The 13,743-nt window shown below is 44.3% G+C and overlaps 1 protein-coding gene across 6 annotated transcripts in view; it reads right to left on the reverse strand.

Annotated features, from left to right (window-relative positions):
• slc25a42 (solute carrier family 25 member 42) overlaps positions 1-13,743 on the reverse strand; it is a 66,858-nt gene that overhangs the window by 19,754 nt on the left and 33,361 nt on the right. For 3 of the 6 annotated variants that reach the window (XM_072482295.1, XM_072482294.1, XM_072482296.1), the window contains exons 2-5: positions 11,610-11,701; positions 11,297-11,341; positions 7,964-8,075; positions 7,103-7,128 (exon numbers count right to left, since the gene is read on the reverse strand). In XM_072482295.1, coding sequence (XP_072338396.1) covers positions 7,103-7,128; positions 7,964-8,075; positions 11,297-11,341; positions 11,610-11,654 — 228 coding nt within the window. In that variant the 5' untranslated portion in view covers positions 11,655-11,701. The remainder of the gene's footprint in view (positions 1-7,102; positions 7,129-7,963; positions 8,076-11,296; positions 11,342-11,609; positions 11,702-13,743) is intronic. The other 3 variants (XM_072482298.1, XM_072482297.1, XM_072482299.1) reach the window with 1 other exon arrangement.

A 13,743-nucleotide genomic window follows, 5' to 3' on the forward strand; every position in this document is an offset into this window, starting at 1 on the left:
ACAGGACAAGGGAGTTCCAAAGATGCAAACTTCCTAAGGAACAACATGCAATCCAGGGAATTGGGACAGAGAGAATGTTTCTGACAACTGAGAGCAAGGTATTGTTCAGTAGTTTTCAAGGAAGAGTAAATAAAGTGTTCTGAGTTAAAGAGACAATTTCAGTAATTAGATTTAAAGTGGGACCGCAGACTTCAGAGGTAGATGAAATGTCTGAAGCTATCTTAATATGGTCTGGGATAGAGAGATTTAAAAATTATGAGCAGTTTGCACAGCAGTCAAGACAAAGAAATCCTAAAGGGGTTGGTGAAATTCTGGGCTGGATTTGCTGTTAAAAGTGGAGTGGAAGCTTTGTTTAAAAGTGACATTTGTAAAACCTGGACTGGAGTTTGGAATGTAAACCATTAAGGGAAAGCATTATTATTATGAGAGCATTGAGTGTTTTTGGGAGTGAGTTTGGAAACTTATAGGAGCAGAATTAGGCCATTCGGCCCATTAAGACTGCTCTGCCATTCGATCGTGGTGGATAGGTTTCTCATCCCCATTCTCCTGCCTTCTCCCTGTAATCATCTGGGGAGATTCTGAGGAGAAAGCCACAGACACTAACTTGGTTTCAGAGCAGAATGGAGTATTCGACCACAGCCAATCTGTGTGCCTAAAAGGGACTGTGTGTGTTAATGGGACCATTAAGATGTACTTTGTAATCCATGTTAATCTTAAAATTGATGTGTATTTGTTAAGCTAAAGGGGAGTAAAGGAGTATTATATAATAATCCAACTTTATGTTTAATGATTTTATTCTTATTGCTAAAACTAATTAGCAGTCCTGTGACTCTGTTCCTCCACGTTTTATAAAAATTAAATAAAAATGACTATCAAAAAAAAAAGGATAAGACATTAAATCAAGACCCCATATGTCCCATTAGGTGGATGTAAATCAATCCACACCCACCATTTTGAAGAAGAGTAGGGAAGTTCTTCCCAGAGACCTGGCCAATAGTCATCATCTAACCAAGATCACCCAAAACAAAGTATTTCCTGCTCATTGTCACACCGCTATTCTGAGGATCTTGCTATGTGCAAAATGCTTTGTATTTCCTTCATTACAATTGTGACTACACTTTAAAAGTACTTTATCTGTGTAGCACTTTGGGATATTCTGATGTCATGAAAGACTCGATATAAATGCAAGAGTTTCTTCAAGTGAAAACAAGTCAAGATTTTGTCTTGCAATTTCACCCTTCAACCCTGGGTAACAGAGCACAAATCTGGTTAACAGTTTACATTACTTCCAGATGATAATGCCAGGCTGGTTTACCAGTTATCTTAAATCCATGTCCTCTGGTCATCAACCCTCCTCCCAATGGAAAACAACTTCTGCTTATCTACTCTCACCAAAACCCTTTGGCGTTTTGAGTACCTCCATTGAATCTTCCCATAGCCTACTCTGTTAGGAGAACTTCCAGCTTCACTAGTCTTTCCATATAACAGAACTCCCTGATCCCCAGAAAAACTCCTTTCCATGACCTTGTCCTAAGGTGTCGTGCCCAGAATGGGGAACAATACTCCAGCTGAGATGCAACAACGCATTCAAGTTTTATTTAACAAGAAACACTGTTCGATTATCTTTCACCAGTGTGGAAATGCGAAGCAAACAAGCAAAGCTGCAAACTCTCAAAAGTACCTCGTCGGCAACAGCATCCTCAACCAGTCCCCTCAACAAAGAACAAAGAACAAAGAAATGTACAGCACAGGAACAGGCCCTTCGGCCCTCCAAGCCCGTGCCGACCATACTGCCCGACTAAACTACAATCGTCTACACTTCCTGGGTCCGTATCCTTCTATTCCCATCCTATTCATATATTTGTCAAGATGCCCCTTGAATGTCCCTATCGTCCCTGCTTCCACTACCTCCTCCGGTAGTGAGTTCCAGGCGCCCAAATTCACTCCAATTCCAATACCCGATCATGTGTTCAAACATGATGGGAGCCTTTCTTGACCGTATACGAGTCTGTGCTGTTGATGGATCCCACTCAAAAGCTTGCTGCCTATTCGCTTGCTAACAGCTGCATGTTATATCCAGATTGTCTCCCTCTCCAGATACTGCCTGGCCTGAACATTTCTAGCATTTTCTGTTTATATTTCAGATCTACTTTATTTTGCTTTTGCCTTTTTATCTCTTGCTATTTTGATGTGCTCTTGTTCCTGTGTAAAACGTTCACCCCTCTCCTCCTTCAGTGGAATCTTCCCCTACCAAGAACAGTCCAACATCAACTATGGATTGTGCAGAGTAAGCACACAAGCCAAGGCAAAGTGCAGATTCACCATGCTCGTGACCTCCTGTGGTTAAGCTGGAGGCTAGTTAGAGACACTCAGGAGTGTATGGAATTTGCACCTAATACGCAGCAAAAAAAAAAAAAAAAAAAATGTATACAAATGCCTGCGTGGGCCACAATTAGAGTAGCACGTTCAGTTTTAGGAGCCACACTTGAAGGACATTGAAGCCATGCGGCGGGCGCAAAAGGAATTCACTACTATGATACCAGGACCGGAGCCTTTACTTAATTGAATAAGTTGGAGAAACTGGTATTCTTTTCATTCGGGGAAACAATGATTTAATGAGAAATCTAACAACGGTGTTCAATATTTAGGTGAAAAGTCCAGAAAAACAATATGATTGTTTGGAGAGGATATCAATTTAAGTTTATCAAGAAGATAAGGACAAAAATTAGGGAATGTATTTCATGGAATGCCATTCCAGAAGCAGGCTGGAAGCAAACACCACAATACCTTTTAAAAGGGAGAATGGAAAAGATATAAGACTTCAGGGAAAAGAGCAAGGGGACAGGAAGTTATCAGAATCAGGACAGGCACAATGAGCCGAATGGCCTCCTGTGCTGTATAATTCTGTGATTGCAAAACAGGCAGTGGGATGGGAAACGATTCTCAGATTTGTTGAGTTTGAAAATCCAAAGTGGTGCTGCTGGGTGGAAGTGAGGTAAAGGTAGAGAAGGCTTCTGACTGAATTAGGTGAAAGTTTAAAAATAACAAGAATCTCAGGCAATCCATGCAAACCAACCTCCCATCCATCTATAACTCCCACTGCCTCGGAAAGGCAACCAGCATAATTAAGGACCCCACGCACCCCATACATACTCTCTTCCACCTTCTTCCGTCAGGAAAAAGATACAAAAGTTTGAGGTCACGTACTAACCAACTCAAGAATAGCTTCTTCCCTGTTGTAATCAGACTTTTGAATGGATCTATCTCGAATTAAGTTGATCTTTTCTCTACATCCTAGTTATGACTGTAACATTACATTCTGTAGTCTCTCCTTTCTTCCCCATGTACAATATGCGTTGTCTGTATAGCATGCAAGAAACAATACTTTTCACTGTATACTGATACATGTGACAATAAATCAAATCAAATCACATCAATACAGGGTAATGTCTATGCCATAGTACGTTGGATGTGGAGCTGTTAGAATATTCCACGAAAATATCAGCCCAGAAGATGTACGGTACCAGCTGTAACTTAACACCTGAGCTTTTAACTTTTAACTACATTCATCCCTGGAGCATCGCAACAACAAGGACTCCTACATCATACTCCAATTTATTGACTACAGCTCCGCCTTCAAAACCATAATCCCAGCCAAACTCATATCAAAGATCCAAACCTTAGGACTTGACTCCTCACTCTGCAACTGAATCCTCAACTTTTTGACCCATAGGCCACAATCAGTAAGAATAAACAACAACACCTCCACGATAGTCTTCAATACCGGGGCCCCGCAAGGTTGCGTACTTAGCCCCCTACTTTACTCCGTATACACACACGACTGCGTGGCAAAATTCCAACTCCACCTACAAGTTTGCTGATGACATGACCATAGTGGGTCGAATCTCGAACAAGAAGTCAGAATACAGGAGGGAAACAGAAAGCGTAGTGGAGTGGTGTAACAACAACAATCTCTCACTCAGTGCCAGCAAAACTAAAGAGATGGTCATTGACTTCAGGAAGCAAAGTACTGTACACACCCCTGTCTGCATCAACTGGGTCGAGGTGGGGATGGGTTGACAGCTTCAAATACCTAGGTGTGCACATCACCAAAAATCTGTCCTGGTCCATCCACGTCAAAGTTACCACCAAGAAAGCACAATACCGCCTATACCTCCTCAGGAAACTAAGGAAATTCTGCATGTCCACATGGACTCTTACCAACCTTTACAGATGCACCATAGAAAACATCCTATCGGGCTGCATCACAGCCTGGTATTGGAACTGCTCGGCTCAAGACCGCAAGAAACTTCAGAGTTGTGAACACCACCCAGTCCATCACACAAACTCCTCTCCCATCCATTGACTCTATCTACACCTCCCTCTGCCGTAGGAAAGCGGACAGCAAAATAAAAGATCCCTCCCACCCAGCTTACGGACTCTTCCAACTTCTTCCATCGGGCAGGAGATACAAAAGTCTCAGAGCACGCACGAACAGACTCAAAAACAGCTTCTTCCCTGCTGTCACCAGAGTCCTAAACAACCCTCTTGTGGACTGTATGCTTCACCCGATGCCGGGGTCTATGAATTCACATTGTGTACCTTGTGTTACCCTATTACGTATTTTCTTTTCATGTACTAAATGATCTGTTTGAACTGCACGCAGAAAAATACTTTTCACTGTAGCTCGGTATACAAATCCAAATCATCCAATGTTACGCTTCACTATTTAACTCAGACATTAATTAACAAGTCTACTTTAAATCAATTGAAATCCACTAAAATAACAGGAGGGTGTCTTGTTTCACAACCAGTAATTTCTCAGTGTTGGGACAGTTTTCCAAATAAAGAAAGGCAATGGAATTTTCACTGTCAAATCAAGACTGAACAGACTGGGGCTTTTCTCTAGAAAGAGGGTGGCTGAGGGGTGACATGATAGAGGACTTGAAAATTAAGGGTTTTGATAAACTTGTAAACTATGTTGTCACTTCTGAGGAAGTCCAAAGTTAGAGAAGACTGTCACTAATAAATCCAGTAGCGAATTCAGAAAAAACTTCTTTGCGCAGTGTGGTAAGAATGTGGAACTGACTGCAGTTAGGGTGAATAGCACAAGCACGCTTAAGGGGAAGCTAGGTGAGTACATTTGCAAGAAAGGGATAGGGGGATACGTTGATAGGCGAGATGAGAAAGTGTGAAAGAGGCTTGCGTGAAGCAGAAATGCTAGCACAGTTCAGTTGAGCTTAATGGTCTGTTCCTGTGCTTTAAAATTCAATGTAGTTAACTCCAGAAGATGTCCCGTTAGCCTCCATCAACCATAACATCATCTAGCTCAGGTGGCAGATACTTCGTAGCTATGCAGACTCTTTGACAGAGTTGTTCAATTTAACCCCACATTTAAGATTTATCTCATTAACTTGCAAATTAATTCTCTTCAAACACATATTGAATGAAATTGTCTTCTCGGAAATTGCTAATTTCCAAATCCTCTTTTCCCAAACTTTTGTCAATGTATATTTATTTCCGATGAGAAACCCACAGAGTCTATAGCACAAGAACAGGCCATTACCACCTTATCTATGCCAGCCATGCTGCTTCACAAGATAAACTGGATGAAAAAGGCGTTTAAATTCACTCTCAAACTAGCTAAGGAGTTCCCCCAGTGGCAGTAAAAAGATACAGCAATAAGATGCACCATAGAAAGCATCCTATCTGGCTGCATCACAGCTTAGTGTGGCAACTGCTCGGCCCAAGACCGTAAGAAACTACAGAGTCATGAACACAGGCCTGTCCATCACGCGAACCCGCCTACCAGCCATTATCTCTGTATACACCTCCAGATGCCTTGGGAAAGCACGCAGCATAATTCAAAGACCCCTCCCACCCAGGTTATTCTCTGTTCCAACCTCTTCCATCGGGCAGAAGATACAGAAGTTTGAGAATGCTCGCTAACAGATTCAAAAATAGCTTCTTCCACGCTGTTACCATGCTCCTGAGTGGCCTACTTACAGGCTGAACTAATCACTCAAGGGCATCTTTTCTATTGTTGTTAGCACTACACATTGTATGCTTCATCTGATGTCTATGTCTATGTAGTTACATTTTGTATTTATCCTGTTTTTCATGTATGGAACGATCTGTCTGGACTGCATGCAGAACAATACTTTTCACTGTACCTCGGTACACTCGACAATAAATCTAAATCTAACATGCATGTGGCGTGCACAAAAAAAACCTGCATTTACATACAGTGTCTTACATGGCCTCAGGAACTCCCAGTACAGAGGTAAAAATGTTCTTAAAATGTAACCACTGACTTAAATTATCAGATTAGTCCCACTTCCCTGAACCTTTCTTGCATATAGTTAATTTCCATTTTTTTTTAAAGTTAACCTTTCAGGAAGCACATCCCATGCCGTGCCCAGTGCTTAAAAATATCTATCTCAGCCTCGTGAGATCTTTTTATTGAATTATTTGAAATGCATGTCTTCGCCAATGGAAACAAGTTTGCTCATCCCAGACCTTCTCATCAGAACCCTTCATAATTTTAAACACCTCTACTCAATCCCATCTTAAAATTCTCCGCTCAAAGGAAAACAATCAATCCCAGCTTCTCCAGTCTCATGATGTAAACTCAACTCCCTCATCTCTGGAACCACGCCAACAAATCTCCTCCACACCTTCTCCAAGGCCATGGCATCCCTCCTAAAATATGGTGCTCAGAAACAAACAATGCTCCAGCTGAGGTCTAACCAAAGATTTATAATTCTATTAGCTTCTTAAAAACATTTGACTTCAGGTAGATTCACATGGCACTACTCACGCTAGGTCCAAGGATACATAATTGTATTTTGTACATGAGTTCAATAAAGGTGGTGCATCCCTTTAAGACCACATGGCCTGAAGGCCACCTCTTCCTCAGGTCAATTTGAGAGATTGCTCTGAGAACAAGCCCCAAGGTCATAAGAAACCGAGAGGAAATGACTGGCTTACTTTATCTTCTCTTTTAATGCAGCAAAATGCAAATGATACACAACAAACAGATGGGCGAGTGACGTGGGAGTGCCAGGGAGAGCGCATGGAGAAGAAAAAGAAATATCCTTACCTTGGCTGAGAAGCCTCTTGAAGATACTGTGGATGGGGAAAAAGAAAATTGTTAGACTTGACAATGTTACAATAGACATTCCATCAACACATATGAAGAAGCTTGCAACAGGTTAAGTGCTGATATCAAACACCAACAGGTCAGATACAACATAAGGAAACCTCCCTCTAACTTTGCTGCAAACATTCCTCCACCCAGTTCCATTAACTCAGCACATCCAGCCTTAGGTTAGGTACCTTTCATTTCATCTCTCTCCATTTCCCACATCAGCAGGCTGTATGCAGTTGGGTTGAGGCTGCAGGTTCTGCATCAATTTGCAATGAATTATAGGTGGGTTTTGTGATCTTACATTATGTAGGAAGTGATTGGAATCCCTAAATTGGTGGAGAGGAATGAAAGGAAACAAGAACACGAGACAGAAGTGCATCCAAGAGTAAATGAGTGGGCAAGGGAGCAGCAAAGCAACCAAGAGGAGGGAGAATGAAGAGAAAGACAAATCAAATATATTTAGATTGGATTTGAACCCAGGTCCTGGGCCAGTGAAATGGGAACTCTGGTTGATTTCATTTTCCCCCCAGTCCTTTGCAGTGACCATTGGCCCACTCAATATAGTGTAAGGATGAAGTGTTGTTTGCAAGACACACATCAGACAGTAACTTCATCCACAGCTTTTAGGCCCACGTCTCCAATATATTCTCTGAACCAGATGCTAATCTGTACATCACTACCAACATCTGTAAGCTCCACTGACCAGAGGGCATGCGAGTTGAGTCTGCACTGTGACATTCTCCTTCATATAAATTAAACATCAGAACACATCTAGAATAAACAATGAATTCCACTGTGGCCATCTTCTTCTACCTTGAAATATTATTTTTGTTCTATCCAGTGGTGCCACCGTTGTCTTTGCCACAGCTCCAGCGATCGCCCCTGAGATGAGGGAATTAATTATGTGTCGTCTCCCTCTCACATCCTGGAAAGTCAGAACAAAACACGCATCAATCCTAACTGGTATCAGCTTAATTTCTATTTCGGAAGTTTGTTAATTTTTTGGTTCTAGAGGGTTTTGGGAAGGAAAAAGGTTTTCAATTCAGGCACCAAGTGCAGATCTTGGGTTAGATACAGAGTAATGCTCCCCACTACACAGTCCCCATTAAACACTACCAGAGCAGGTATAGCGCATGTTAGATGCAGAGTAACGATCCCCCTACACCAGTGGTGGGCAACCTGCTGCCTATCAGGTTTCTGAATGTCGCCCACAAGACATTTTGATGACCATTCCCCATGGGCAGGGTTGCCCCATCCCATTGGTTTCTGTCTGCATAGTTTTTTTCCTCCAAGTGTGAGTAAAGATTTGCACGTAAAGGAAGTGAAGTGAGGTGCATGTTCACTGTACGCAACATTGACTGAAAGACTTCCAGAGGGAGTGATGGAGTGAGTGGTCACACATTTGGTGGCTCCTGCTTGAGGCAGAATTGTTTGGTCCTTGTTACCCATTCATGGGGGTGTTTGCTGGTACAAAGTACAGGAACAGACAGAGCTAAGGATTTTCCTTCGGGTGGGCATGTCTCAGCCCTATCAAACAAGGAGTACAACTGTAAAGGGGCAACAGCCAGACCAGGAGCTTGAGAGGAATGCGACAGAAAGAAAAATGGAGGAGAGCTCTGTTTGCGCAGAGGTCCACGGAACATTTGGCAGTTTTTGAAGGTTAAGTTTCGGCAGCAAAGGCAAGAGGCTAGATGGCTGACCCAAGTGACAGTGGATCAGAGGTTGGAGATACATAGTGAGCCGCTCCAAAAAGTGGAAGAGTCGGTGGCGGACCATGAGAACCGGCTGGCCTCATTGGAGGCAGAGATTACACTGGTGGCGGAGGGTCAAAGGAAGCAGAGGGAGAAAATGGACAACTTGGAGAATCGGTCAAGGAGGAAGAATCTCCAGATTGTTGGGTTACCCGAAGGCAGTGAGGGAACACAGGCCACAAAATATATTGTGAACATGCTTGGGAAGCTGGTGGGGGAGGGGGTCTTCGACCGACCCGAGGTGGATCGTGCGCACAGGTTGCTGAGGAGGCCAATGGCAGGTGAGCAGCCGAGGGCTATGGTGGTACGATTGCACAGATATCTAGACAAGGAATTCTGCTGTGGGCAAAGGAAACGAGGAACCACACCTATGATTCAGATCTACCAGGATCTGGGTGCAGAGCTGGTGAAGTGCCAGTCTGGGTTCAACAGGGTCAAAGCAGTCCTGTTTCAAGGTAGGAGTGAAGTTTGGGCTGCTGCTAGCTGTAGGTCACATACCAAGCCAGGTGTTCTACATGGACATGCCGGAGAAGGCGAGCAAGTTTTTCCAAGACTATGGAGTTTAGACTATGGAGATACCAACGGGGTAAATGTTGGCACTCTTTGGCCAAGTTGAATGTTGTATCATGTTTCATATTATGTGGGTATTGGGTTGTGGGTATAAATGGGAATGTGGAGGAGTGGGTGCGACGGATTAGGAGGAGTTTTGGGGGAAGGCTGTTTCCTCAGGTGGGGGCCACCATGCAAGCCTGGGGTGCTGATGCAGATGGAGCTGGTGTGGTGCAGTGGGGGGGGGATGTAATGTCAAAGGTCTTGGGAGTGGATGTGGCGCTGACCTCAATTACCATCAGGTGGCAATATCAATGGTACATACATAGATACATAGAACATACAGTGCAGAAGGAGGCCATTTGGCCCATCGAGTCTGCACTGACCCACACTTCCACCCTATCCCCATAACCCAATAATCACTCCTAACGTTTTTTTGGACACGGAGGACAATTTAGCATGGCCAATCCACCTAACCTGCACGTCTTTGGACTGTGGGAGGAAACTGAAGCACCCGGAGGAAACCCACGCAGACACGGGAAGAAAATGCAGACTCCACACAGACAGTGACCCAGCAGGGAATCGAACCTGGGACCCTTGTGCTGTGAAGCCACAGTGCTAGCCATGTGTGCTACCATGCTGCCCACAAGAGGTGTCAGAGGATCCGGCGGTGCAGATGGGAAGAGGGGCTGAGGTGGTTGCCTCCCTGACACCCAGAAGGGACTCGGAGCCACCGAATGTGGGAGCATGGGAGAGCAACTTGGCAGAGTTCCTCCACCTAGAAAGAAAATCAAGTTTGCCATGGGGGAATTCTCCACAAGGTAGAGGCTGTTCAATTACTTTTTTTAAATGGACATTAACACATCAGTGGGGAGAGGTTTCTTTGTGTTTTGTTTGGGGGGGGGGGGGGGGGGGGGGCGGTACAGGGGAAATAGTGGCAACTGTGTATGGTTTACTGTTTGCTCGATTCTGTTCTGTATATATTTGAAAATACCTCCAATAAAGGATTTTTAAAAAAAACATTGTGCGAGCAATGTGCTCCTTCTGTGTCCAATCAAAGCGTAATTTTTTTTTAACCATTTGAAGCTGATAGTTCTATATATAAATTAAGCATTTTCTATAACTCATTAATAAATATATGGTGTGTATTAAATGTATTCAACCTTTTTCAATGGCCAGGTTAGTGAATTTGCCCAATTTTATTCTTGTGACCCACTGCGTAGAAGAAAGGCCACTCGTGCAGCCTACTCATCAGCCGAGGTTGCCTATCACTGCTTGCACCATCAAACACTCCCAGGGTTAGGTACAGCACAGATCAGATACAGAGTGAAGCGCCCTCTATACTGGCCAGGATTTATTTCCCATTGTTTGTCACTTTTCTAGGTGGTAGCGAGCCAGGTTCTTGAATCACAGCAGTCCAGTGAAGGTACTGTTAGGGTGGGAACCAGTGATGATGAAGGAAGGCAATTTCAATTTGGTGTGTGACTTGGAGGGGAATGTGGAGATTGTAGGTTTGGACGGTCGTGTTGAATCAATCTTGGCAAGTTGCTGCAGTGCATCTTATAGATGGTGCGCGTTGCAGCCACAATGCATCAGGGGCAGAGCAGTACCAATCAGCAGTTCGTTCATCCCGGTTAAGGCAGAATAAGACAGAGCCTAGAAGCTAGAACTGAAAAAAAGCTGGCGCACAACACAAATAACAAAGCACAGGGCTGCTGATATGAGTGCAAGTGAAAGCACAAGAGCTAGCAAAAGACTTGTATTTATATAGCCATGAATTTAGGACATGCCGGATTGCTATACAGCCACTTTTTAATCATTACAGTAAGTCTGTGCTGCAACTCACCAAGGCTCCTTTGACAGTACCTTCCAAATCAGAGACCATTACCATCTAGAAGGACAATGGAAGCAGATGCATAGGAACATCATCACCTGCAAGTTACCCTCCAAGCCACATACCATCCTGACTTTGAACTATCACACAATATCTTCACTGTCGTGAGTTACCAATCTGTGCATGGTCATCATTTACCACACGGATATTAACCATGCCATTCCACATTTCCATTCTGAGCATCAACATATTAAGTGTTGGCTCAACATCATAGCAATCTCTGGTAGGTCTCAAATCATCCTACTACATTCTTCATTACTATTACCTGAGTGGGAGTAGTTTCAAGAGATTTCTTCGCAACATTCTCCATGCCAATTCCCCTCACACACACAGGACAGGGTGAGGATCACAGGGCTCCTGCAAAAGAATAAAGGATCACCGGTAATGACTTATTGCAGGGCTGACCAAACCGCAGCGCGTGAGCCACATGAGGCTTTTCTACATAAAGTGTAATTCAAGGAAAAATATACTGAAGTGATGACCAGGGAGTGAAAAAGGCTCCAACTGCAGCAGTGCTGGAGACGGTGGTCCAGTCAACGGGATAGAAGGAACAAACAATTGGTGGATCAGCCTCATGCTCTAATGTAAATGTAGCGAGTTGATTGGCGACTATGTGCTGTTTGTGACCACACATGGGATCCTTCCCTTTCCTGTGTTCATTATTCTTTCATTCAGTAATTAACCATTCAGCGAATACATGCCCAACCTTTGCTGCAACCTAAACACCATGCGATTCTTGTTGAAAATAGTGGACATTCTGGCAGGGGACTGGGTCTCTCCTCAACTATGTGTGGGCTGTGCGCGATTTCTCGTTTTTTTTTTGTTACGAGGGGGGGGTTATTGTTTGCAAGGGAGAAAAATTGTGTTAAAAAACTTTAATAAATATATATATTTTTAAAAACTATGTGTGGGCTTGTGAAGAACAAAATTGGATTGAGCTGTAGGTTGGTGCAACAATAGGCAGCACAGCGGCACAGTGGTTAGCCCTGCTGCCTCATAGCGGCAAGGATCCAGGTTCGATCACAGCGCCGGGTCACTGTCCATGTGGAGTTTTAAAAAAATATATTTTTTATTCTCCTTTTTCACATTTTCTCCCAAATTTACACCCACCAACAACAAACCATAATCAGTAACAAATATGTCAATCCCCATATCAATAACAACGATCCCATCCTCCCACCAAACCCCAAACATTCGTCCGCATGTTCACATAAACAAATGACAAAAAGGAATCAGGAATCACCCATATCCACCATTAACACACACCCTCCCCCCAACCCCCCCAACTAATGTTCGATGTTATCCAGTTCTTGAAAGTGCATAATGAATAATGCCCATGAATTGTAGAACCCCTCCATCCTTCCCCTCAGTTCAAACTTAACCTTCTCAAGAGTCAAGAATTCCAACAGGTCCCCACACCACGCCAGAGCACAGGGTGAAGAGGTTGCTCTCCAACCCATCAGGATCCGCCTAAGGGCGATCAACGAGGCGAAGGCTACAGCATCTGCCTCCGCACCCGTTTCCAATCCTGGCTGGTACGACACCCCAAACATGGCCACCCGGGGGCCCGGGTCCAGTTTCGCGTGCACCACTTTAGAAATTACCCTAAAAACCTCCTTCCAGTAATCCTCTAGCTTTGGACAGGACCAAAACATATGAACGTGATTAGTGGGGCGGGGCGGGGTGCCCCCCCCAAACTTTCACACACGTCTTCTACCCCTTCAAAGAATCATCTCATCCGCGCCCTCGTGAGTTGTGCTCTGTCTACCACCTTCAGCCCCAACCTCGCGCACGAGGTGGAGGCATTCACTCTCCGGAGCACCTCACACCAGAACCCCTCCTCCATATCCTGTCCCAACTCTTCCTCCCACTTTGCTTTGATCTCTTCCAGTGGTGCCTTCACTTTTCCAAAATAGACTAGTTAGCCGCTGATACTACCCCCTTCTCCAGTCCCCCTGTCGTCAGCACCTCCTCCAGCAATGTGGAGGCCGGCTCCATCGGGAAGCCCTGTATCTCCTTTCTGGCAAAATCTCGAACATGCATGTATCTAAACATTTCCCCCTGCTCCAGCCCATACTTCGCTTCCAGCTCCTTCAATCCTGCAAACCTACCCCTAAGAAACAAATCTTTTAGTGTCTTAATCTCCTTCTCCTCACATTTCCGAAAATTTCCATCCCACCTCCCTGGCTCAAATCTGTGGTTCCCCCGAATCGGCATTTCCCTTGACCCTGCCCCCAACCCGAAGTGTTGGCGAAACTGCCTCCAAATTCTCAATGAAGCTATTATTACCGGACTCCCTGAGTACTTCTCCAGGGCTATCGGAAGAAGCGCCGTTACTGTCCATGTGGAGTTGGCACACTCTCCCAGTGTCTGCATGAGTCTCACCCCCACAACCCAAA

The sequence above is a fragment of the Scyliorhinus torazame genome, chromosome 18, assembly GCF_047496885.1.
Source record: "Scyliorhinus torazame isolate Kashiwa2021f chromosome 18, sScyTor2.1, whole genome shotgun sequence".
Taxonomy (NCBI): domain Eukaryota; kingdom Metazoa; phylum Chordata; class Chondrichthyes; order Carcharhiniformes; family Scyliorhinidae; genus Scyliorhinus; species Scyliorhinus torazame.